Source organism: Arabidopsis lyrata, assembly GCF_000004255.2.
Source record: "Arabidopsis lyrata subsp. lyrata unplaced genomic scaffold ARALYscaffold_1, whole genome shotgun sequence".
NCBI classification, from domain to species: Eukaryota; Viridiplantae; Streptophyta; class Magnoliopsida; order Brassicales; family Brassicaceae; genus Arabidopsis; species Arabidopsis lyrata.
Window position 1 is genome coordinate 10,901,486 of NW_003302555.1, and position 24,291 is coordinate 10,925,776.

Below are 24,291 nucleotides of genomic sequence, written 5' to 3' on the forward strand. Positions count from 1 at the left end.
TGAGTGATACTTGAATTGGTCAGTTAGAGGTAACTTGGATAACACGCCATGTTTCACCGGCGGCTCATAATACTCCACCGTCCCATCATCCACTGGTGGAATCTCGAGGTTCCGTTTCTTACGAGCTGCCACGATGACCCGAGCAATACCAGAGAATACACTACCTTCGGGTTTGACATACACGTAAAACCGCATACCGACAAAGAACAGAACCACCGCACAAGCCATTAAACCGGTCGGGATGCTGAACCCGATGACCCAACTGAATGTTTGTAAGTAGACCACCACGGTATGCGAAAAGATGAGAACCATGGTTAAGGTCAAGTAGTACCAATTAAAGAAACTAGCCATTCCTTTAAGGCCTTGCTCTGTTCGTTGGTCAAACTGGTCAACTCCGAATGGGATGCTGCAAGGCCTGATCCCGCCGCTACCGATGGAGAGAAAGCCAAGACCGAGGAACAAAATCCCGAGCTGGAGTTTGTTTGGGTCGTCGCATTCGTCTGGACGAGGGTTGTTGCACGGTGGTGGGTGGAGTTGAGGCAGGCAGGCTGTGAGTGTGACCGTCATTAGTCCCTGTTTCGATTTATTACAGATTTGGTTGATTACTTATTTATGGAAATCACATCGAGCAAACTTCACTTTATAGCATAGTTATTTTTTGGTAAAACGTTACAACTATTTGGCACAACTCCATTGTGTTACGGAAGTTCATTAATAGGAAATGGTATTTGCTAATGGAAAAAAGTTAACTATAGCTAAATTTTGAAAAAGATGAAAACAAATGGCATATTTGCTGTTTTAGTCTATACTTCTATACTATATATCTTAGTGATATATGGACCGTCTGTTTTTTTTCTGCATTATGTATAGAAATTGAAAACGAAAAATTCAGCTTCATTTGTCAACATTAGGTCTTATCACGACCAAAAGTTGTTTCCATTATTATTATTTTATAATGGGAAGATCTCAAACCAAAATCTACACATAAACCTAAAAATATTTATGTAGCTACTATGTAAATTTTTAAGCTAAATCAAGGTAACTATCATCACTTAGTTGTCCAAATTCTTTTTGGGTTGACATAAAGAAATTCAACAATCCATTATAAGCTTATTATCAATGTGAATGTTTTTATAATTAATTGTTTGAAATTAAGAATAGATATAGAGGGAACGTACGAGAATGGAGAAGAAGGATGCATAAGCGATGGTCTTGAAGCGGCCAATGTAAGCGTCAGAGATCAATGCTCCGAGGAGTGGAGCAAAGTTAGTGAGACCCATCCACAAGTAGTAGACATTGGAAGCTTCTACTGGCTCCATGTGAAACACATTCCTCAAATACACCATAAAATTAGCTGATACTCCCATCGATCCTAACTTCTCCAACGTCTCATTTCCTTTATTCTCATCATTTAATAAGATTTCATCTCAGAAAATACAAACATATATGATGTCCAAAATATTAAACCATCTTTTATTCTTTGTGCTTAATATGAATGGATGGTTTCGGTAACTTAAGTTGGACTAGCCGTTAAATACAGTTATTGTATAAACTCATGATCCGTCTGAAACTTTTAGCTGTATTTTATGCGTGTTATGTGCAAAGGTTTATGCCTAAACAATAACTTGAAACGGTCGAAAATATATACTTGTATATATCTCTTGATACTATTTCTTAGATTATTGAATTGCATGACTCGCAAATGAGTTTAGTGTGCTCATGATATTAGCATGGTGTTGGCCACAACTACCGATTAGGAAGAAAAAGTGATGACAATAATCTATGAAGAAGCTAACATAAACTATGAAGAAGAAGAGGAAGCCCCGTTACACTCTTCAGCAAGTATATAGATTATTGTGAAACTGAGATTTCTGGCTTAAGTTTTTTTTCTAATTATTGTAACATAGGATTTTGATGGTTTCATCTACATATTTTCAATTTACTATTTTATCCACTTTCATATATAACAAAATTTCGCATATATTAACAAAACATAAGATCCGGCCGAAGCACGGGTTATGGTTGATATTAATACGGGAAGGTATACCACGGTTGAAATCCTAGAATTAACAATCAAAATACAGTTATATAATCTTAAATACTAAACATAACAAACAATATTAACAAAACAAATATAACTTAAAATTAAAATTTATAGTTAAAAAAAAATAGATTCTAAAATTTATACCAATAAAACATCAAAAATTAATACAACAATATCATAAATTTATAACTATATATATATATATATATATATATATATAAATTCAGAGAATCATAGCTATGAAATAATACTTTTAGTTGTGTTGAATGTTTATTATCTTTAGATATCAAGAAAAAATGATATACTACTAATTAGAAAACTGTTTTTTTTTTTTCCTTTTTCTTTTCGTAGTGACATTTCAAGAAAGTGTCATATTGTGTGTAAGTCTATCTAAAACAAAGAAGGATGTGAATTACAAGACAAAAATTATCTACTATAACACTAATAAATCGATTGAAAGGGATCAATGTAGCGTGGTCGGTCCACCATATTTTATACAATGGATAGTGAAATAGGCTATTCATTTAATAGTTTACCATGTTTATATTGTTTTGAATGGACCATATGTATATTTGAGGAAAATGGAAGATTAATAATTCTGTTCAGAAAAAAAAATGGAAGAAATTAACGAAAAGAAAAGAAAGAACATGCATACCTAGGATGAACGTAATGGCTCTCCAGCCTCCACGTTTTTGCTCTGGCAAAATTTTCCGATTCTCAACAACTTCCATCTCCGACGATGACGACAATGATTTCGAGAAAAAATAATGGGAAAGCTGAACAAAGTAACAACAAAATGAAGAAGATGACTTCTTATGTTGAAGTTGCTTTTTTTTTGGATGGAATAGTGTGACTAGAAACAATATATTCTGACTAAGGCACGATCCACACACGGCACAACTAAGTAACTGGATGATGAAATGAAGCTAAGGATGATTTCTTATTTATAGATACAAATTGAGAAATGGAGAGAGAGAGAGAGAAGAAAGTTATTCTCTTTCTCTTTCTTTCCCTTGCATATAAGTGTGGATCTTGTTTCAATTATTAGAGGTTAAATTGTAATGTAAATATATTAGTTTTTTTTTTGTTCAACATATATATTAATTTATTGACAATTTAAAACGTCTGATTTGAATGGTCAGTTTGAATAAATGTTTCAAAGTCTATTTTTAAATTTACAATTAGTAACACAATCATCTTGTAAAGTTTAAAATTGAAGACTATCTATATAGCCTAGTGGTTTATAGTAGTGTTGTGGTGGCTATAGTGAATGATTTCGTTTTAGTAAATCAAATTATTGGACAGATAATCATATATATTATCTGTTTTGATCTGCAATGTTATAAATAACGGGAAAACAAATTTGTATACCCTTTTGAAAACACTCAAATTACACAAGGAATGCAAGAACAATACCTAAACCAGTTCATTCATACAAGTTAGCTGATGAAAAGTTCAGCTCTTGAAATATTCCAGATATTTCTAGTCCAAAAGATTCTTTTAAAATGTTTATAATTCGAAAAGTTATGACAAAACATAATCGGTGTAAACTAATGACAAATCTTTGAAAAAAGTTCGAAGTTCGAACAATAAATTCAACAATCGGATGAAAATAAAACACAGACCAAAAATGGGCCTATAATCGCTGCCAAAAAGGGCCCATAATAAAACCGCGATTTTGCTCCCATTTGTTACCGCAGGTAAAAATAATAATGGAACAAAGTAAAGCTCAAATAGTCAAAAGCCTAGAGAAACATAAAAATGAGAATCTAAAGAAACTTAACCGCAACATTTGATGATCTTAAGAATTCGATTAACGTCCGAATAAAGCCTTCTCCTTTCATTGTCGGAATCGGATTGAAAAAAAAAAAGCTTTGGTTTTTGTGCGGTCACATGGCTTCTTCTTAGATTACTGACTGGCTTAATCAATTCACGTACACTAGTGTCACTTTTTCCCAGAAGGTTTTTGTTCGTTGCTTCGTGTTACCTCTTCTTCTTCTTGATGAGGACCGCTTGAATAGAGCGCACACAAAGTGTTCGACGAAATGCTTCAACCATGGTCTCTATCAACGCCGGCCCCATTTCATCTTTTGTTTCTCGCTATTCGATGATTGATTCCGATACCCTTTTGCCTCTTTCTTCTTCTTTTGGTTCAACTTTTAATCCCAATTATAAGGCCAAAGCTTGTATACGTTTTGCAAGAAAAGGTTGTGGGTCTACTGTTCTAGGGTTTCTTGAGGTCAAGCCGAGGAAGAAAAGTTGTTGCTCTCGGTGTAATGGGGTTTTGAGGATGTGTAATAAGCGTAATTTGGGTTGGGATAGCGAGGGAAGTAAGGATCTTGAATCGGAGATTTTGGAGTTTATGAAGAATTCGGAGAAGCCTGGGATGTTTCCGAGTAAGAAGGATTTGATTCGTTCTGGAAGATTTGATCTTGTGGAGAGAATTGTAAACCAAGGTGGTTGGCTTTCTATGGGATGGGATTTGGATGAACAAGAAGAGAAGGTCCAAGTAAACGAGAACGTCATGCCACATGAACTACATATGGAAAAACAGCTTCGTGACTGTAATTCTCAAGAAATGGATAAAACTTTGAGTCATGGAGATCTTGATTTTTCCTCAAATCTTTCATCTTCAACAGAGTGAGTCATCTAATTTTTAGTTCTTAGTCTGTGCATATAATCGGTCTCTGGAAACACCTCTTTTTGAATGTTAACATAGGTTCCGTTATATCAGAGCGGTAGATGGTGAGAATGAGAGTGGAATAGAAGGCATTTTGACTAGATTGGAGAAAGAAAGGAATTTGGGTCTAGGGATTAGCTTGAGGGAGAATGGGAAAAGCAATGGTGCCGTGAATGATATCTCCCCAAATGGTTCAGTTCCTTGGTCTTCCAGGATTGTGGTATGTTTTTTGTCTGCAAACTTTGCTGTTCGTTGTATTCAAATAATCCTGATGAATAAACTGTTTACGTCCTGAGGTGTTGCCTACCTTTTTCAAAAGACAGCTAGTGAAATTCAAGAAGTCGACGGCAGTCGAGGCTCAGGTGAATATGCACAAACTAGGTATCAAGGAGCCAAGTCGGTTTCAGGAAAGCCAGGCTTAAGCGATTCACCTACATCAGAAACATGGAGGACGTGGAGTATGAGGAGAGCTGGATTTACTGATGAAGATTTTGAAGGTATGGAGTGACTTCTGTCTTCTGTCTTCTGCCATATAAATACTTGATAGAAAAATAAATATCTAAAGCCTTAATATATAAATCGTACAGCTGCTGAAATTTCTTCCAGTGGTTTGACTGGTGTGAAGAAGGATGATGATACGAAGAAGGATTCTGGTGATAGGATGAATGGAAAAGATAGAACTACATCTTCCCCAGAAGATGTAAATAAAACTCATATCAAAAGCCGTCTTCAACATCTCCAGTCAGAACTTTCTTCTGTTCTCCACTCCCTTAGATCTCCTCCTGATACAGTTGTGACAAGTAAGGTAATTGCTTGACCAGATGGCATCTAAAAACATTTTTACCATCAAACTAGAAGCGATTCTATAAGTGATTGCGATTTGTCTTATTTTTTGGTTTATGATTTTATCTAGGATAGTGAGATAACTTCTGGGAACTTGGAGAACCTCTCTGATGATTGGGAGTTCAAAGAGAATGAGATCATACATGCCCAGAATAAGTTGCGGTCTACACGAGCAAAGTTGGCAGTTCTTGAAGGAAAAATGGCGATGGCTATAATGTATGCTTTGCTCATTCATTACTTATGTGGGAAAGATAGGAGGAAGCTTAGGCTATTGTCTCTCACATTGGTTAATTTCTTTTTCTTCTAGAGATGCACAGAGGATTGTACGGGAGAAACAGAGAAGGATAGATCATGCTAATAGAGCTTTACGATTGCTTCGAACCGCATCCATAGTGTGGCCTAATTCAGCCTCAGAAGTTCTATTAACGGGTTCATTTGACGGTTGGTCTACCCAGGTCAGTTCATATCAATTGAGAACATGATTAATCTCATAAGGGAAACCAAACTGCCTCATATCGGGTGTTCTGTTGAATTTGACATGAGCCTTCCATTTTGGGAATTGTATTGCTCTCTTTTGATGTTTTTCTTCCTTATGATTTTACAACCAGAGGAAGATGAAGAAAGCAGAGAACGGAGTCTTCTCTTTGTCTCTAAAGCTATATCCTGGAAAATATGAGGTTAGATCATTCAATTAACTCAGTATCTGCAACTAACATTTTCCCCATTCACGAGGCAAACCAAAATCTTAACCTTGCTACATTTTCCTCACAGATAAAGTTTATAGTTGATGGCCAGTGGAAAGTTGACCCGCTTCGACCCATTGTTTCTTGCGGTGGATATGAGAACAATCTGCTAATCATCTCTTGAGATCAAAGGCAACAATATTTCAGAACACCATCGATGGAGCATGAGCTGAATCAGTAGGGTTTTAGTTTCTTTTGGAATTTCACTTTCATGTAGGGTAAGGTAGCCAAGGAAGCAGTAGAATTAGGTTTTATCTTGACAAAACAAGAAAGTAAGAAAGATCTGTATATTGTACTAATACGATAACTGTTGTCCTCTTACAAGAGTCATGTAAACAATTGGCTTCTTGCATTGTACAATTCTACACATAAGATGTCATATATCCATGTCTATGAAGAGGTTGGTGACGAAGAAAGCCCTTGTTTTCGCCTCACTGCATAAGTAAATCCACTTCCGCAATATACTTTGATCTCTTTCGTTCGCAGGTCTATACTTCCTACGCTCACCAATTGAGGACTGGTCTGATCATTGGTATTTCCAAGGCCTAGCTGACCATGTTCACCCCATCCCCATGTCTTAACTTTTCCATTCTCTGCAAGACATTCAAAGGTTGTTTGTTTTATATCGAGAAGTGTAAAGAATAAGTAGTTTACAGAGTTTCCCCTCCTCTTTTACCTGTTACGGCAGCAGAATGCTCTGCTCCTGCTGCAATTTGCAGAACTTTAACTCCATCAAAATCCGAAACTTTTGCCAAGAGAGCTTCAGAGGAATCTATTTGCAGTTGTTGCTTCTCAGGTTGTTTATTAAGGGTGTTACCAAGCTTGAAAACCTCGCCATCGACTGTTCAACAAATCCACATACAGATGAATGGTTCAGTGAGCTCTGGAAGGTAATCAATGCATCAACGCAGAAATTACCGGTTAGTAGTAAAGCATGATTCCATCCTACAGCAACTTTTCTGAAAGATAGAGATGAAGGCAAACACTGAGGGGTTTGAACATCAGGGCCAGCACAGAATCCTCTTCCCCAACTGAAGAACTGTCCATCAGCTGGTCAGACACATCGGAAGGCAGACAGGTTAACATAAGATACACAGAATTCGATCGATCAATGAAACTGAACACGAGACTTAAGGGTTAACCGGATATAGCTGCACTATGATCTCCATTAGCTGATATACGAGTAACCTCAACATCTTTTAATCCAGAGACAACACATGGAAGATTTACTGATTTTGTTCCGTCTGATGTGAAACCTAACTGTCCACGTTTTCCAGATCCAAATCCGCACACTTGATTCCCTGAAGAACACAAGATAAATCAAATGGAGAAAACCACTTTTTTCTCGCAAACCGGTGTTGTATATCAGATGTTACCTGCAAGCAAGACAAGTGAGTGGCGCATACCGCAAGCTACCATCTTCACACTCTCATTGCTAAAGTAAGAGACTTTAGCTGGAGTTCTTAATGACATGTTATCACCATGACCAAGCTGACCAAACGAACCATTGCCACATGTAAAAAGACAACCAGAATCTACACTCACACAACAACACAAAAAGGGAGATAGATCAATCTCTTGGGTCTTAAACCAGTTGCAAAAATCCATAAACGTGTTTACCTGAAACAAAACCAGAATGACTCCATCCAGCTGCAGCTTGAGTAATAACATAGCCGTCAAAGAAAGAAACAAGCTTTGGCAAAGTAATGTTGAGGATGTCTCCATGTCCTAACTGACCAGAGCTTCCTCTTCCCCATGTGAAGACCTTACCATCTGCAAAAAGCATAATTTAAATGTTCAGTTCACTGAACCAACAACATGCCTTTGATCAGAGAGATTTTAGAGGTTTACCAGAAGTCAAAGCGATGACGTGAGCGCCGCCACAAGCGAGCATTGATATGGAAGGAAGTGACGTCAGAGAGAGAAGCTGCGGGAGAAGCTCGTCTTGCAGCTTAGCCGTCCCTAACTGTCCGTCGGTACCAGCTCCCCAGCTCCATACTTGTTGTTCTTCTTCTTCATCAGCTGGAGTCTCACCGTGTTCGGCCATTTTCTCAAACCGCTTCAGTGGAATCAATCAATCTGGGTTTTGTTTTAATTGATGGTTGATTGGTTGATACACCGTGATTGAAAATCTCGTGGCTACTTTTGTCTCCGGTTGACCTGGTCGGGTCGTGCCACTTTCTCCCAGGATTAGCAGTGACTTAACTACGATATTTGAACCAAAGTGGCTGAAACGATGCCGTAGTGAAGTTTATTAGGGTTTTGGCTTGGGAATTAGATTCTACCACAGGGAGTTGTTGATGCGAAGGAAACAGAGACTTTGACAACATAAAAGAACGAAACAGAGACTTTGACTTTGATGGTAATAATCGCTATGAAGCTGTTGTACATATCGATATTTATGATTAGTATCAATTACCAAACGTATCGTTTGCAAATTGGTAATGGAAAATCAGCCAAACTAGTATGACTTCGACCGGATTAAGAATTTTTGTCGATTTTCGTTGAAAATTTATTCGACGGTTTATGAACATCGAGTTTGAATCTTCTACCCATTTTGGAATCCTTCTTTTTTATAACTATAAGCATCTACACGTAAACGAAACTCAACTCGGATTCACAATATTTGTTTAGAATTACACGCTTAAAAATACAGAATTTGTCCAATTTCTGAAAAGAGAAAGAACCAAACTTACACCCACTAATTTTTTTTTTTTATTTTACACCCACTAAAATTTTATTTTTTGGTAAAAGGTGAAATTAACACCCACTAAAATTGAGAAACCGTAAAATGTAAAAGAATCAAAGTTTTAGCGGAAACACAAAAAAAGTTACTATAATTGTACTAGATGATGTTAAAGGATATCGTCGTAGGTTACTATATCTCTCTGTTTAAGTTCCCTTATCGTCGCCGGAGTCAAAACTCCGCCACCTCCACTAATTTCGTTAGTATTATCACTTCTCGGATTAACAATAGCTGATGCTAATCTACTACTTCTCCCATGTTTTCTCAAAGGCATCACAGGTCGTAACAGCTTCGACGAAGACGACAACGTCTTATCCTTTCCTTCTCCAACCGTCACACCTTCCCTACATTTCACCAACGGATCCGTCGCCCAAACCACCTCCAACTGCAACACACAATTACCCAATCAAACCCTAATTCCCAATCTCTACAACAGATTAGGTCAAAAATCATCGTTTGATTTTCGTTACCTTTTTGGAATCGATGGAGATACCGAAAGAAGGCTCGTGACTACCAGCAATCGCAGCTTCTGCTGACTCGGCGGTTCGATACGAAACGGAGCCAAATCCGTCTTTATCGATTCGGATTCTGGAGATTGAACCGTAGATCTCGAATCGAGATTTTAGCTCCAGGACTGAACAGTTGGCGGGGAGCCCTGTAACTACCAGCGCCGGTGGCGGCGGAGGTTTGGTGATCGGTTTGTCGATGATTTCATCGTGTTCAAATGACGGAGGCGCCCATGGTCGCCGGCGTTTCGAAATACGCGCCGGTGTGTGACGATATGTGTAGGGTTTATCTCTCTTGCGGCTCATACTCGTACTTCGCTGAGTCGTTGCGTTTTTTTCTATCTTTTCTTCGGAAATATAGAAATTAAATTGGGCTTAAGGTAAATGGGCCAGCTTAACATAGGCCTCAAGGCCCATATTGTAACAGAGACAAACCAGATAGATGGTGGACCCCACAAAATCCATATTTGTTTTAACTTCCACTCATATATTGCCACGTGTTGTTATTTGACTCCGACAAATGTTGTAGGTCCTGCTGACGTAGATGGTGAAAATATTTGGATCTGATCCGACGCACACGTGACTTTCATAGGTTCTTGTCTGAAGTTTTGAACATCTTCCATTGGTGGTGGTTCGGATAAAGATTTGTGATAAGGTTTAATTATTACATTATGGTAGTATTATTAAGTTTTTATCATCATATATTATATATTATCAAATAGTGCCAGTCATTTTCTCAAATGAATCAATTCTTCTTTCTACTACTTGCTTAATTATTGACTAATTGGAATGTGTTCACTTTCTAATTTCGAGGTTCTCTTGGTTTATTTGAAAATGTAGCAAACGAATTATTGAGGTAAATACCATTTGAAAAGCAACACTTTTCATTTTATCTAGTCATTGAAAAATATGATCTTGTCCAGTTTCATAAAATTTCATATTCCCTCTGTTCACAAAAAGTGTCATTCTACACTTTTACACACATATTAAAAAAAACTATTAAAATTTCTATTATATCCTTTATTAATACACTAAACAAAATTATCTCTCTTATTAATACATTAAAGAAATAAGGTTAAAATTGAATTTTTACTCAAAATTTTGCATTTAAAATACAAAACGACCCTCTTTGTGAAACAAAAATAAAATCTTAAAACGACACTCTTTGTGAAACAGAGGGAGTATAACTTAAGACATAACTTACAATGTAGTTTATATTTTATTCCATCAATGAAAATAAAATATTACTACTTTTTTCTTAGAATATGAACTCTAAGATAAAAGGATGGAGACAGAGAAGATATCTTGAGGCACACGGAACGTTGACCTAGACTATCACAACCTTAGATTTGAAGCAGTTAAGGTTGGATCATAACAAAATCCGAGAACTGCAAGCTCTGGGAAACTGTATTGATTCTCCAAATCTTCTTCTTCACTGTACTGCGTGTTATCGCTTTTCACCCAACTATCTTCTTCCCCAAGTCTGTTCCTCTCAATAGACTGAGCTTCAAGATTCTCTTGCATTCGCAGCTTCTCTTTGAGAAGAGCGACCTGTTTGAATGTTTCATCAATTTGTTGAACATAATAATCTCTACAAAATTGGTTTGTTAATTTACGAAAAATGTACCTTGTTCTTGAGGGTTTGGTTTTGTAGAAAGAGAATTTCCCAGTCAGTTTTGAGCTTAGCATAGCTAGCTTTAAGGGAGTCACAGTCGTGCTCGAGCTGTTTGGTCTTGTATCTAGCCCTTCTGTTTTGGAACCAGACAGCGACTTGGCTCGGCTGGAGCCCTAGCTTCTCTGCCAGGCAGAGTTTCCTGTCTGGTTCAAGTCTTTTCTCTTCTTCGAAACTCTCCTCTAGTAAACGCACTTGGACTGGTGTTAGCTTCCGTTTCTTGGTTATCTCACGCATCATGTAGCTCTCACAAACGTCTTCTTCGTCCATAGTGGTACTGGTAGTCTCAGTGTTGATCATTGAGCTAGATCCTGAATTAAGAAGAGAATGAGGAATGACACAAATTTTATAGAAGAGAATCTGATATATGTCGTCACATGAGGTTCTTCAAAGTTCTTACTATTCTTTTCAAACTCTTTTAAACTGAAAGGACAATCTTTTAATCTTAGGGATGAAGATTCGTCAAAGGTGAAAAAAGAAGATGCATTTTTAAGAAAACCACAAAACAAAAAAAAACAAAGTCTAGTGTGGTGGAACAGAGATATACCATAAAAAGCAGAGTGAGAGCTCGGAGGAAAGCAAGAAGAAGGAAACTTATGGCTTTGGTTCTGAAACCAAAAGAAATTAAACTTCTGAATCAGTGTCTGAGTTTTCCATTCATAAATGTTGTAAATGAAACGATGAGTCAATTACTGCAAATGTTGGGGCTCTTTTTTATAAAGAAGAAATTGCTAAATGACGAAACATAAAAGTTACAAGAGAAAGAAAAAACGATTCCTTTTGCTTGTTTTAGTGTCTGGTAAGAAGAAGGAGACGAATGTGCTGTTTTGCTATAATAGGGATTATACTTGTGGTTAATAATTAGTAAGGTGATTGATTTTACATTTTTCCGATCGATAGGTGTGATTTTTTTCAAAAATGGTGTGAATGATTTCGCAAGTTGGATTGGAGATGCTCTCTAATCAACTTTGTTGTCTCTATTTATATTGCAAGTGGGCACAATATTTCCTTAAGTGACACAAACAATACATATGTCCTACGTTTGACGAAAAGCAGAAATTTTAAAAGTGACCCATGCATTCTTTTGTTTTCCCGTAAACATCAGATTCTTTTGGTTTGGTTTTGTGAAAATTGTGAATGTCCAGTGCTGTAAGTAAATATTGGCTTGCTTTTGTTTATCGACATAAAACTATATGTCTTGTTTTTGGGTTGTGTATTATGTGACCTGAACAAATAGAAATTATAATCTAAATTTAATATTCGTCTCACTGCATAATCTGTCATTTTTTTTTTCCTTTTCGAATTTAGTGCTTTCATTGTTTCTGAAATTTGAGAATCCCTTCAATATTAGTATATGATTTTGCATTTCACCTTGGCGACAACATATCGTGAGGGGAATGAGTGATGAAGTAATAGAGGCTATGTTTATAACCAATCAAAAATAAAATAAAATACACATTAGGTTAATATATATAGAGTTGGATTGTCATACGGTTCGTGAATGGTTGGATAAAAGCCTTCTCAAAATGTTTTATGTGCAGACTAATGACTAGGTGGATGACATTCTCACTAACCTTTGTTCCCTCATTAGCTTGAACATTTCAAATCAAAGATGAGATCACAACATTTTAGGATGCTTATTTTGGGAGGGACTATTGACGTATAAAGAAGATTGATTTAGTGGTTACTAGAGTGGTTTAATTTAACCAATTTGTACATACCACAAATTTGAGATTAATGAGAAAAAATCACATTTATAATCTTTTTACGTCTTCTCTCTTTCGTAATAGAGCCTTTATCAAGATCATACTTATAAATAACTTGTCTAAACAAACAAAGTACAAGGGACACTTAATTTTTCCAGTCCATATATCAGAAAACCTTATACTATTGAGTAGTTTCATGGGTGTTAACATATTCTGATATTCATGTGAACGTGGTAGTAGATTAATAATAATGAAAGACTATTACATACATAATTTAAAACAACAATAATAAAGGAAAGAAAATTTATTCATTTTTGGTTAAAGTTTCAATTGGTATACATATAATTAAAGTGGTAATTATCGATACGTTTTTAACATCCCTTTTATTTTTTAAACTCTTCATTGTTTTTTTTTTGTATGAATGTAAGATTGTATTCAACAAAAAAGTTTGTACAATGAGTGCAACATTTAGAATTAAAATTTTTGAGATAACTCTAACAACTTGTATAGAAAACTAAATATTTAGGGCCTGCGTGTTTGGAACCAGTATTGAAGTCCCCCCTCGTAGTTGGAGTTTCCCAACGCTCGGATGGTACTAAAACGGTTGCGAACTTCCTTATCAATTAATCTTACAAGCTTGGAAGGAGGTACTAAAACTCTTCATTGTTTATAACATTTCCTTTGAACCTTCTTTCTTTTCGTAATCTTCGTGGAGCTTTGTGATCTCCTTGGAGCCTTCCTCTGCTTGGTCCTTGCTTGCCATTTCTTAGAATGAAAATATTAACAAACTACCAATGCGAACTCACCGATGGGATTCCAACGATTTGCCTCTGTGGTTCGAAATTAGGTTCTATTACTGGGTTTAGGTAGGGCTACTAGGCTGGGCTACTATTTGGGTCTTTTAATGGGTTTTCTGTATTGTAATGAGCTTATCCCAACTTTAGTTTTATTTATATTTTATAGAATGTCGCTTTTTTTTTAATATATATTTGATGTATAGAAATTTATAATATATTAAATTTCATCTTAAATGTAATATTTTTTTGATGAAAAATCTTAAATGTATTTTTTTCTTGGTGAAACTATCAGAGGTATTTAAACATTTATTAACATGCATGTATATAAAAAAGTGAACGGTTAAATTATACATGGAGACATTTGCCAATAAGAGTATTTAATGCTCGACATTTGGCGATTTTGCAAAGCCAATTTTACTACAAAGAAATCAAGTTAGCATGTAACGGAATCATTAGGTCTTCACACTAATGACACGTTTAGATGTATATCTTTTGGTCAACATGGAAAAAAAAAAATTGTAACCCATTGAGTGTGGGGATTTGATTCCCCCTCATCATAATCTCCTCAACTTTAATTTTGGATTTTGTTGCATCCTCCTGCTCCTCTATTAACAGAAAGCAAACTCAATGCTAAACATCTTAAACGAATCAAATCCACAAATGTGTTGTCTCGTCTAGATTCAGATAACAGAATGAAAAATCTATTCTCTATCTTTTTCTATATACATTTTAACACTTACGTTGTAAAATCTTTTCTCTATTTTTTTTTTCTTAGAAACATTTATGATTTAGTACGTTAAAGTAATACATTAATGATTATTAGATGTTAGAAAATCTACTATTCTTTAATAATACTAAATCTTAGCGAATGTGAGTCATCGAATCATCTAGATTAATAAAACCAAGTATTATCCGTAACCTGATTCCAAGTCAATCAAAGCATATAGTATATCAATTCTTCCACCAAATTGCTTACTTTTTTTTTTATCGAGTCTTAATAAATATCATCTTTAGGTCCTTAAAATCTAATTAGTGGGAGCAAAAAGTAAAGTTTTAATATCACCAAATTGCAATATCGTTCTCACTTCTCATTGCTAATCACTTTAATACTCTTCCTCTACTTTTTGAAAATTCCGAAAACACCCTTCTCCTCACTTATAATTCAAAGACCTCTCCCCTTTTTTTTTCTCATCAAATTTTTTGTGAGAGATTGATAGAAATCAAATGGTTGGTTCTTCAAACATCTAATATTGTTCTGATTCTAAATTCTTTTTTGTAACAATTTTCAATTGCTTAAGAACAATACATCATTTTTTGGGTACTGATGTTAGTTTCTATTTAGAGAAATAAATATTTTTCTAAAGTCTTTTAATTTTGGTTATTTCCAAATACAGGAAGTAGAAGTGCAAGGTGATGTCTCCAAATGGGAAGGCTACGCTGACTGGAGGAACAGAGCCGCCGTGAAAGGCCGTCACGGCGGCATGCTTGCCGCCTCCTTCGTCTTGGGTCAGTCTCAAAATTCCAAATTTACCCTGTTTTCCTTAGCTTCTCTTGTCTTGATCCATCTCTTGAGAATCATGTGATTAATTTCTTTTATTTTGGTTTTTCTTGTGCATGTGCATGTATTGTGAAGCGGTGGAGATATTGGAGAATCTAGCGTTTTTAGCGAACGCAAGCAACTTGGTGTTGTATCTGAAGAACTTCATGCACATGTCTCTAGCGAGATCGTCGAGTGAAGTGACCACTTTCATGGCCACCGCCTTCCTTCTCGCTCTCCTCGGTGGCTTCCTCGCCGACGCCTTCTTCTCCACATTCGTCATCTTCCTCGTCTCCGCCTCCATTGAGTTTCTGGTACTTAAAATAAATCTTCATTATTCTTTCTCAATCTTTATTTTATGATATATTAAAATTAGTCAACCACCAAGCTTTAACCCATTCATACTATATAAAACCCTAAGTTCCTAATCATAATTTCATCATTTATAACTAATGATCATATATAACTCACACACATGACACATATACATATATATTATATCGTTACGAAAATGGGTTGACTTTTAAAAAGCGTTTCTCACCACCTTTGTTGCCAAAATCTAGCTAACGCGTGCACCTATTTGCGATGTAAGATGATACGTTGTCGTATCTATGCATAGAGTTTGATTTATTAGGCCCCAGCCCCACATTATTATCTCTAAGTGGGGCCGTCATAGTCGTACTTGTGCATGTGGTCGCTGGTTTAGCTGCTTTACTCAAATTGAGACATTCACTTTATAATCTCTGTCATGAGCTGTCGAATTTGCCACATATGTTAATAAAAATTGACGAAAGACAAACATGCGAACAAGCGTAGTGCAGAAGTAGACTTGAGCTCTCTGGCTTGTTGTTACAGAATAGTCACCATAGATTAGGCATGATCCATCTCATAATCATGCATGATGCATGTGGTTAGTATAAGTATATTTTTATTTGTTGTTAATTGTGGTTCATTGTTATTAATTAATTACTAGAAAAAGACCCTAGAAACTATATTAGGACCTTGTAATATACGAGTTAGTTGATAAAATGTTTTGAATTTGCAATTGTGCAAATATTATTTTGAATTTCAATTGAACCAATTATAAATTAAATTTTATTATCTAATTGGGGTTGAAACTCTAAAATAATTTTTTAAAAGATTGTATAAATCATAGAATAACACAAATTTGAAAAAAATTATGTTCTAAGTAATATGAGTTAAAATATGAACTGATTATATAGAAAGTTTCACAATCCAACATAGAAGCAAAGACCACTCCAAACATGGAAGCAAACACTCAAATATATTTCATTTATTGTTTTCTTATGTTTTGCACATTTTTACTAATTTACTTTTTGTCATATTGAAAATTTTAAAAGATCAATAAGATATTCCATAAACACATAAATATTTTAGTTATATTAATTGGAAAAAATTCAATTATATGTAATCTTCTTTTTAGTCTTATGGTGTGTCTTGTTTACATTTTAAAATTAAATATGAATTTTATTAATTTCATATATAGTTATGTCTTTATACGTACATGTACAGGGACTTATCCTGCTCACAATCCAAGCCCGTCGTCCGTCTTTAATGCCGCCTCCATGCAAGAGCTCTGCGGCGTTACCATGCGAGGTCGTTGGTGGTTCAAAGGCGGCGTTTCTGTTCGTGGGATTATATCTAGTGTCTCTAGGAGTCGGAGGGATAAAAGGGTCATTGCCTTCACACGGAGCAGAGCAATTCGACGAGAGCACGCCTAAAGGTCGAAAACAGAGATCCACCTTCTTCAACTACTATGTGTTCTGTCTCTCATGTGGAGCACTTGTGGCCGTGACGTTCGTTGTCTGGCTCGAGGACAACAAAGGCTGGGAGTGGGGATTTGGAGTCTCCACCATCTCCATATTTCTCTCCATTATCGTCTTTCTCTTAGGTTCGAGGTTTTATAAGAACAAAATCCCTCGTGGAAGTCCTCTCACCACAATCTTGAAGGTAACTTAAAAAAACATGTTTTCTATTATTACCGGTGAATCATAGTTGTTTCCTAACATCTCTACAGGTTCTTCTCGCAGCTTCCATAGTTGGTTGCTCGAGTAAAACTTCGAGTAATGTTGTTTCCGATTTCTCTGTGAGCCCACTTAATCACTTTGCTTCTAGAGAAGATCAATCAGAACAAGGAAAAAAGACGCCTTCTCAGTCACTAACTAATAGCTTGAGATGTCTAAACAGAGCGATAGAGGGCAAAACACACTATATATGGCTCGAATGCACGGTCCAACAAGTGGAAGACGTGAAGATTGTGCTCAAAATGCTTCCAATATTTGGTTGCACCATAATGCTCAATTGCTGCTTAGCTCAACTCTCTACTTACTCTGTCCACCAAGCTGCTACGATGAACAGAAAGATCATTAACTTTAATATTCCTCCAGCTTCCTTACCGGTTTTTCCAGTCGTATTCATGCTAATGCTTGCTCCGGCCTATGACCATCTGATTATCCCATTCGCTAGAAAGGTAACCAAATCCGAAATGGGTATCACTCACTTGCAAAGAATCGGTGTAGGCTTAGTCCTTTCGATATTAGCAATGGCAGTGGCTGCATTAGTCGAGTTAAAGCGGAAGCAAGTAGCTAGAGAAGCTGGATTGCTTGACTCTAAAGAAACCTTACCAATCACTTTCCTATGGATTGCGTTTCAGTATCTATTTCTAGGGTCAGCTGATCTATTCACATTAGCTGGATTGCTGGAGTTTTTCTTCACAGAAGCACCTTCTTCTATGAGATCATTAGCTACATCGCTCTCATGGGCTTCTTTAGCATTGGGGTATTATCTAAGCTCGGTGATGGTTCCGATAGTGAACAGTGTCACTGAGAGTGCCGGACAAAGCCCATGGCTTGGAGAAAAACTTAACCGTAGCAGCCTAGACTTGTTTTACTGGCTCATGTGTGTCATGAGTGTTGTTAACTTCTTGCATTATCTCTTCTGGGCAAAGCGTTATAAGTACATCTCAACTGGTTCAAGAAACTGATATGATATACATACCCTCTTTGATAGATAGAAAAATAGTGATAAGAAATCAATAGAAGGGAAATTAGAGATGTCGACTTTAGAAGAGCGTCAATAATACCATGTAAAGTTCATGAATTTCTTGATTTCCATTGTTATTGTCAAGTGAATTTAAAATTTATTTTTAGCACTAAAGTGAAATAATATCATACCTTCTTCACAAAATAATGAAAATTTAAACTAACAAGTTTGTGTTAAATTATTTGAATGTCCATGTACACGCCTATTTATAACAAACACAATCACCTGAGCACAAAATAATATAACCAAAAAACGGAAAAACAGCATAACATATCATGCTCTAAAAAAAACTTCGTTTCCCGTTATTTGTCAACAACCATTTTACAAAGTTGGTCACTCTTATCAATAACTAGATTATGACCAATGTAAATCAATATATGTTTTTTAGTTATGACCAGTGTAAATACCAAATTATAAATCATGAGGGGGATATTTATTACTGAAGTTATTAAGTTGAATATTTCTGAATCATGAGGAGCGAGGAGGAGGAGATTATTATTTCATATATGTGATATTAACCTTATAAGTAATCGCCACACCACAAATTTTCCTGGAGAGTAACACACAGATACTAGGCACACGCATCGAACATAAGAGCATCTCCAATGGTAGACACCCATGGAGTGTTTGACAAATATAATATTAATATTTTTATGTTTAATTTATTTAGAGAAACTCACACTAAAATTCTACTTCTATTGGTGAGATATCTCTATGGATGTCTCATCAATATAATATTTATATTTTTATATTAAATTTATTTTTCAATAATATTTTTAAACATATCAAATTATATCTTAAATATAGTCATTCAAACTAAATAATTATATTTTCTATAGAAGTAAATAATATAATGAATATTAATAATTTTAAAAACATTAATTAATAGTACTATTTATTATAAATAATATATTTTTTAAACCACAATTAAACATAAATTGAATTTTAAACAACATATAAAACCATAATAAAGATATATAAATTAAACACAAAATTACATATAAAACCATGATAACATAAATTAAAATGCAAATAAAAATATACAAAACCAAAATAGATAATATATGTTTTACTCTTCACTTGATGATGCGCTAAACTTTTCCCATATATGCTCAACTAAGTCGGCTTTTAATTGTTGGTGTATATCTCTATCACGAACTCGAATTCGATTGCCGAGAATGTTGCCCAAATTAGTAGGCATAGTTGTAGAATATGTGAAATCCACTTGTGTACTCTCATTCTCTTCTCTTTGCTGGAATTGGGAGACATTATATTGAGTGTGTTGGTCTCGTTCATCTTCGACTATCATATTTTAATAAAAAATTTATAATAAATTTTAGAGAAATTGTTAAAAATGCCCCTTTTTCAATACCCCTTTTCAAAAATGCCCCCTTTTAGAGTCCATTTTTAAGTTTGCCCTCTTTTAATTTTTAATGACCATTTTACCCTTATTTGAAACAAAATTAGGTCCACAAAATACAAAATATTTTTTGGCGGGAAAAGTGATCCCGCAATTTTTCCACCAAAACACTTGTAAAAACCTTTAAAAAACCTTGTAAAATTTTCCCGTAAAAATTTTTCCCGCCAAAAAATTTTCCCGCCAAAAAATTTTTTTTGCGGAAAAAGTGATTCCGCAATTTTTTTTGCGAAATTTTTTTGGCGGGAAAATTTTTGGCGGGAAAAATTTACAAGGTATTTTAAAGGTTTTTTACAAGGTCTTTACAAGTGTTTTGTAAGGTTTTACAATGTATTTTAAAAGGTTTTACAAGGTACTTTTAAGGTTTTATAAGGTATTTATAACTTGTAAAACCTTATAAAAAACTTGTAAAACCTTATAACTTGTAAAAACCTTATAAAATAGCTTGTAAAATCTTATAATATCTTATAAATACCTTGTAAATACGTTGTAAAACCTTTTAAAATATATTGTAAAATCTTATAAATACCTTGTAAAAAACCTTTAAAATACCTTGTAAATTTTTGGCGGGAAAAATTTTCCCGCCAAAAATTTAACGCCAAAAAAATTACGGAATCACTTTTCCCGCAAAAAAAAATTTTTGACGGGAAAATTTTTTGGCGGGAAAAAATTTTACGGGAAAATTTTACAAGGTATTTTAAAGGTTTTACAAATTTTTACAAGTGTTTTGGCGGGAAAAATTGGGGGATCACTTTTCCCGCCAAAAAATATTTTGTATTTTGTGGACCTAATTTTGTTATATTTCCTTATATATTTATGATATCTTTTATTAAAAGAAGGGTAATTTAGTCATTTTGTACATAAAAGGGGTATTTTTAAAAATGGACATCCAAAGGGGGCATTTTTGAAAAGGGGTATTGAAAAAGGGGCATTTTTGTGAGTCTCCCTAAATTTTAAACATATCATTTAATTATATTAGAAATTTTGTAAAACAATATGATTAAAATTACACATCATTTTATCAAATAGATTTTAATTATATTGGACATTTTGTAAATAATGACAAAATATAACACATTATTTATCAAAATATCAAAATATTGACAAAATATCAGATTATTCATCTCATATTTATTTTCTAATATTATAGTATTTTATTAACTAAAAATAGAAATTTATATTTATATTAACCTTAACTAATATCAATTAAAAATAATAATAATAAAAAATTTAAACTTTTGTATAATGGAGCTTGATATATAGATAATTTTATTTTATGAATTATAGAAAAATAAAAAATAAAAAATAAAAACTTATAAACTATTTAATTGATATTATAAATCTTAGAATAATTAAATTTAAAAGGAAATTGTTAAACCAATCTAGGAGTGACATGTGTATGAGAGAGAGAGTTTCTCACAATGTCTCAAATGAGAAACTTGTATCAAAGTGTCTCAGCTTTTTCGATTAAAAAAGTATTTTTTATTTATTTTTGATTTATTTTTATTATGGATGTCTCATGGAGACACTATTGTTGGAAGTGTTCTAATACATTAGTACTTACGAAAAAAAACATACTATAACTGATATCTTTTTGTTTTAAGACAGGATTGGACCAAACTGATTCTAGACATTTGGGAGCTTTCCAAAATGTTGTCGGCGTTATTGAGTGCAAAGTCTTCACGTCTATGGAACTCTTTAATCTGCGACCAAAGGGTAGATATAAATCGTGAATATAATGGACTGATTAACTTATATACGATCAGGGCCGGTTCAAAAAAATTAAGAACTCTGAGCTAAAAAAAAAACAATTGGCCCTAATTTCTTATGTATATATAAAAAAAAAAAAATTTTGACCATAATTTTAATAAATTTAGTTGAAAAAAAGACAAAAAAATTTTTGGATCCTGTGCATGAGCACTCCCCGCACATGGATAGAGCCGGCACTGTATACGATGATACGAAATTACGAAGGACGACGATTATTATGTATTGATATTTTAACTAAATATAGATCCTATTTATATATTAAAATCAGGGCCGGTGCGGTATACCTAAATGCCCTATGCCACTAAAAGAAATCATGCCCTTTGTTAAAAAAAAATTTGTCCTCGCATCACAAATAAAATTAAAATAAAACTCATACTAAACTAAAAAAAACAGTAATTAATTTCGTAAAAAGTTTGTAAGGAAAAAAAAAATCTATTCTCTAAATATAGCTCTATTTAGACTTTTACAAGCAAAATCATTCATCAAACTCACATAGTCGAGCTTTTCAACCATAGCTGTCTCAATGGATAGTAATGCCAACCCATTTATTCTTTGTAAACGTTTAGGGTTTTATTTTATTTTAAGCCAAAAGTTTCCAAAAAAAATCATTAACAATATATTAATTAACATTTTATTAATTTAAATGCATAAAGTCCATAAAATATAGTGAAAGGAAAGTCCAACAAATTTATTTCTCAAAAAAAGCTTATAATTTTTTTTAACATATAAGACCCTAAAAAAAGTTTCTAAAATATATGCCCCCTTTAATTTGATGCCCTAAGTCATCGCTTCACTTGATTGTGTCATGCGTCGGGCCTGATTAAAATTCATAACTAAACATATTAGAATCCTAAAGTGTTAATAATTTGACGACCTTGTGCACTAGCAACTCCTCCTATATAAGCAGTCCTAGAATTAGGATCTAGCGTACCTGATCATAAGGCAATTCTTTGAACTGTGGCAGAACGAGGCGGTCAGTGAATTCAATGTATGAAGCAGGGACTGATTTGGTTACGCCGTCTGCAAATTCTACTGGAAGCTTTTCTGAAATCGACGACACTTGTAGCAGTAGCCCATCAGTACTCACTGAAATCAATCAACAATTTCATTAATGGTGAAAGTGTTTAAGTCTTATAGACTCCCAACTCAAAAGTAGTTGATAATAAGTTGATCGGCTCATATCTCTCATATCACATTTTAAGTATTTCATGTTTTTAATCTTATTTTAAGTATTTTCTAACTTTTGATATAGAATTCTAACGCGGTTTTTCGAAATAATGTCTCTTATTATTCCATCTAGAACCGAATTCTAAATACTGATAATAAATCTTACTTGTGTCAACAAACACGGACTCTGATACCATGATGGATTTAATGGTTTTCAACTCAAAATTATTTAGCAATAATTAGATAAACTCATGTCTCTTATTTATTATTTTATATCCCTTCTAACTTCCAGTGTGAAACTCTAACCAAACAAGAGAGATTTAACATATATGGATATGGTACCTTTGAGAACTCCTCCGTCATGGTTAAGATCAAATCCATGTTCCTCTAGATATTGTATGATGCATTTGATGTCACTAAAACGGTGTTTAAGTCGATGAACAGCAAATGCGAGATGGTTCATCGTGTAGCCGTTGATAAACGCCCAAGCGGCCAATTCATTTTCTCTTCAGGGTTCACAATAGTTACTTAATTAGTTAGCTCAAATTAATCATCAATATGTATTACTTAATTAAAACTTATTATATTTAGAGAATGCATAGTGTATATATATACTCGGCAATTTGCTTGAACTCGCTCCATGTTGGCTTCTCCCATATTAAAGACCCAAGAATACTTGAAAGAAGGGCTTGCTTACCACCTTCTGGTTTCAGATACTTCCTTATTATCTCCTAATAAACCATTGATTACTTTTAGAATCAACAAAGAGATATATCTTATATGTTAAAACGTTATAATAGAGATGTGCAGGTTTTGATGGGGAATTTGTATGCAAATTTTAACCAAATGTTGCACTTGATGTGAAAACGTTTTTTTTGAATAAATTTTACATTTTATTCAAAAAACTAAAACGTTATAATAACTTAAAAACTATAATGTGTTTGTGTCATTAATACCTGTGATTCAGGGCTTAGTTCATCCACAAGAATCTCACCCATAACAAGTCGGGGTAAGGGTCCGTTGCCTAGGCCGTGGCCATCACCGGGGACGATAACATCGGGAGGAGAAAACCAGAGACCTCGTAGTTTCTTCTTTGGAAAATCAAGGCCACCTCCTATTTTATATCCGTAATTCATGAAGAAACTTGACAGAGAGTCTATTCCATAACCTTCGACCTATCCATACAAAAATGAAACATAAAAAGGAACACAATTCATGAAATTATTTTCTATTTATAATTAAAAGTATACCAACTATTTATCTATTACCATAAAAATATATATGTGAACAAATTCTAGTGTTGTCCCAATAATCGGTTGAGTTTTTTTTTTTTATAATAAAAAGTTACTTTTTGACTCGAATATTACAAATATATGTGATTTTTTGTGTGTCAACATGTTTAAATCCATGTGCTAAAACAATGACGATATTAGCAAAAATCACTAAAAACTACATGTTTTAGTAAATATTGTGGCTTCATTCTATAATTATATATGTAAACGTAAACGTAAACGCAAACGCAAAAAGAAAAAAGAAGCAATTGTACCCCAAATCCTATGTAACAGTGGATTCCTTAAAAATCAAGGGAATACCTTAAGTG

General features: G+C 34.3%; 7 protein-coding genes across 9 annotated transcripts in view; 2 read left to right on the plus strand and 5 right to left on the minus strand.

The window, feature by feature from the left end:
- The window catches only part of LOC9326682 (protein NRT1/ PTR FAMILY 2.12), a 4,148-nt gene extending 973 nt beyond the window's left edge, over nt 1-3,175 (minus strand). Inside the window, 3 exon segments of the mRNA XM_021014587.1 lie at nt 7-573; nt 1,179-1,396; nt 2,700-3,175. Coding sequence (XP_020870246.1) covers nt 7-573; nt 1,179-1,396; nt 2,700-2,775 — 861 coding nt within the window. The 5' untranslated portion in view covers nt 2,776-3,175.
- A 624-nt stretch (nt 3,176-3,799) lies between these two features.
- On the plus strand, nt 3,800-6,691 carry LOC9329419. 2 transcript variants are annotated; one of them, XM_021012576.1, is made up of 8 exons: nt 3,800-4,684; nt 4,764-4,944; nt 5,044-5,221; nt 5,312-5,529; nt 5,638-5,783; nt 5,875-6,022; nt 6,176-6,244; nt 6,339-6,691. In XM_021012576.1, the coding sequence occupies exons 1-8, from the start codon at nt 4,101-4,103 to the stop codon at nt 6,432-6,434; spliced, it is 1,620 nt and encodes a 539-aa protein (XP_020868235.1). In that variant the 5' UTR covers nt 3,800-4,100; the 3' UTR covers nt 6,435-6,691. The 2 variants fall into 2 exon arrangements, with proteins under 2 accessions (XP_020868235.1, XP_002890620.1); XM_002890574.2 differs by having other exon boundaries at nt 3,803-4,684; nt 4,779-4,944.
- Nucleotides 6,582-8,724, minus strand: LOC9326683 (ultraviolet-B receptor UVR8). Its single transcript, XM_002893312.2, has 7 exons — nt 8,162-8,724; nt 7,931-8,083; nt 7,687-7,845; nt 7,453-7,611; nt 7,229-7,360; nt 6,987-7,151; nt 6,582-6,903 (listed from the first exon to the last, which is right to left on the minus strand). Exons 1-7 carry the CDS (start codon nt 8,355-8,357, stop codon nt 6,701-6,703), a joined length of 1,167 nt encoding a protein of 388 aa, XP_002893358.1. The 5' UTR covers nt 8,358-8,724; the 3' UTR covers nt 6,582-6,700.
- A 182-nt stretch (nt 8,725-8,906) lies between these two features.
- Nucleotides 8,907-9,983, minus strand: LOC110224882 (uncharacterized protein At1g27050). Its single transcript, XM_021012577.1, has 2 exons — nt 9,527-9,983; nt 8,907-9,441 (listed from the first exon to the last, which is right to left on the minus strand). The coding sequence occupies exons 1-2, from the start codon at nt 9,866-9,868 to the stop codon at nt 9,166-9,168; spliced, it is 618 nt and encodes a 205-aa protein (XP_020868236.1). The 5' UTR covers nt 9,869-9,983; the 3' UTR covers nt 8,907-9,165.
- A 712-nt stretch (nt 9,984-10,695) lies between these two features.
- On the minus strand, nt 10,696-12,270 carry LOC9329420 (homeobox-leucine zipper protein ATHB-54). The gene is made up of 3 exons (XM_021013568.1): nt 11,782-12,270; nt 11,190-11,545; nt 10,696-11,113 (listed from the first exon to the last, which is right to left on the minus strand). Exons 2-3 carry the CDS (start codon nt 11,532-11,534, stop codon nt 10,898-10,900), a joined length of 561 nt encoding a protein of 186 aa, XP_020869227.1. The 5' UTR covers nt 11,535-11,545; nt 11,782-12,270; the 3' UTR covers nt 10,696-10,897.
- Nucleotides 12,271-14,802: 2,532 nt separating this feature from the next.
- LOC9329421 (protein NRT1/ PTR FAMILY 4.5) lies at nt 14,803-18,433 on the plus strand. The gene is made up of 5 exons (XM_002890575.2): nt 14,803-14,964; nt 15,132-15,243; nt 15,371-15,588; nt 16,808-17,245; nt 17,313-18,433. Exons 1-5 carry the CDS (start codon nt 14,962-14,964, stop codon nt 18,276-18,278), a joined length of 1,737 nt encoding a protein of 578 aa, XP_002890621.1. The 5' UTR covers nt 14,803-14,961; the 3' UTR covers nt 18,279-18,433.
- A 2,862-nt stretch (nt 18,434-21,295) lies between these two features.
- Nucleotides 21,296-23,982, minus strand: LOC9326684. Of its 2 annotated transcripts, none has more exons than XM_021014715.1 (5): nt 23,648-23,982; nt 23,307-23,422; nt 23,034-23,197; nt 22,456-22,610; nt 21,296-21,457 (listed from the first exon to the last, which is right to left on the minus strand). In XM_021014715.1, the coding sequence occupies exons 1-5, from the start codon at nt 23,825-23,827 to the stop codon at nt 21,332-21,334; spliced, it is 741 nt and encodes a 246-aa protein (XP_020870374.1). In that variant the 5' UTR covers nt 23,828-23,982; the 3' UTR covers nt 21,296-21,331. The 2 variants fall into 2 exon arrangements, with proteins under 2 accessions (XP_020870374.1, XP_020870375.1); XM_021014716.1 differs by lacking the exon at nt 21,296-21,457 and adding an exon at nt 22,152-22,340.
- Nucleotides 23,983-24,291: the final 309 nt, after the last annotated feature.

What these genes read in the sequence shown, in the direction of transcription:
- LOC9329419 (XM_021012576.1), top strand. Translation starts at nt 4,101, where the DNA reads ATGGTCTCTATCAACGCCGGCCCCATTTCATCTTTTGTTTCTCGCTAT. An exon ending in AATCTTTCATCTTCAACAGA is followed by an intron (nt 4,685 to 4,763) that starts GTGAGTCATCTA and finishes ATGTTAACATAG; the next exon opens with GTTCCGTTATATCAGAGCGG. An exon ending in CTTGGTCTTCCAGGATTGTG is followed by an intron (nt 4,945 to 5,043) that starts GTATGTTTTTTG and finishes CTTTTTCAAAAG; the next exon opens with ACAGCTAGTGAAATTCAAGA.
- LOC9326683 (XM_002893312.2), bottom strand. Translation starts at nt 8,357, where the DNA reads ATGGCCGAACACGGTGAGACTCCAGCTGATGAAGAAGAAGAACAACAA. An exon ending in TCATTCTGGTTTTGTTTCAG is followed by an intron (nt 7,846 to 7,930) that starts GTAAACACGTTT and finishes GTGTGAGTGTAG; the next exon opens with ATTCTGGTTGTCTTTTTACA. An exon ending in CTCACTTGTCTTGCTTGCAG is followed by an intron (nt 7,612 to 7,686) that starts GTAACATCTGAT and finishes TGTGTTCTTCAG; the next exon opens with GGAATCAAGTGTGCGGATTT.
- LOC110224882 (XM_021012577.1), bottom strand. Translation starts at nt 9,868, where the DNA reads ATGAGCCGCAAGAGAGATAAACCCTACACATATCGTCACACACCGGCG. An exon ending in TCTCCATCGATTCCAAAAAG is followed by an intron (nt 9,442 to 9,526) that starts GTAACGAAAATC and finishes TGTGTGTTGCAG; the next exon opens with TTGGAGGTGGTTTGGGCGAC.
- LOC9329420 (XM_021013568.1), bottom strand. Translation starts at nt 11,534, where the DNA reads ATGATCAACACTGAGACTACCAGTACCACTATGGACGAAGAAGACGTT. An exon ending in ACCAAACCCTCAAGAACAAG is followed by an intron (nt 11,114 to 11,189) that starts GTACATTTTTCG and finishes ACATTCAAACAG; the next exon opens with GTCGCTCTTCTCAAAGAGAA.
- LOC9329421 (XM_002890575.2), top strand. An exon ending in CCGCCTCCATTGAGTTTCTG is followed by an intron (nt 15,589 to 16,807) that starts GTACTTAAAATA and finishes GTACATGTACAG; the next exon opens with GGACTTATCCTGCTCACAAT. An exon ending in CTCTCACCACAATCTTGAAG is followed by an intron (nt 17,246 to 17,312) that starts GTAACTTAAAAA and finishes ACATCTCTACAG; the next exon opens with GTTCTTCTCGCAGCTTCCAT.
- LOC9326684 (XM_021014715.1), bottom strand. Translation starts at nt 23,827, where the DNA reads ATGAATTACGGATATAAAATAGGAGGTGGCCTTGATTTTCCAAAGAAG. An exon ending in AACTAAGCCCTGAATCACAG is followed by an intron (nt 23,423 to 23,647) that starts GTATTAATGACA and finishes ATGGTTTATTAG; the next exon opens with GAGATAATAAGGAAGTATCT. An exon ending in GAGTTCAAGCAAATTGCCGA is followed by an intron (nt 23,198 to 23,306) that starts GTATATATATAC and finishes TGAACCCTGAAG; the next exon opens with AGAAAATGAATTGGCCGCTT.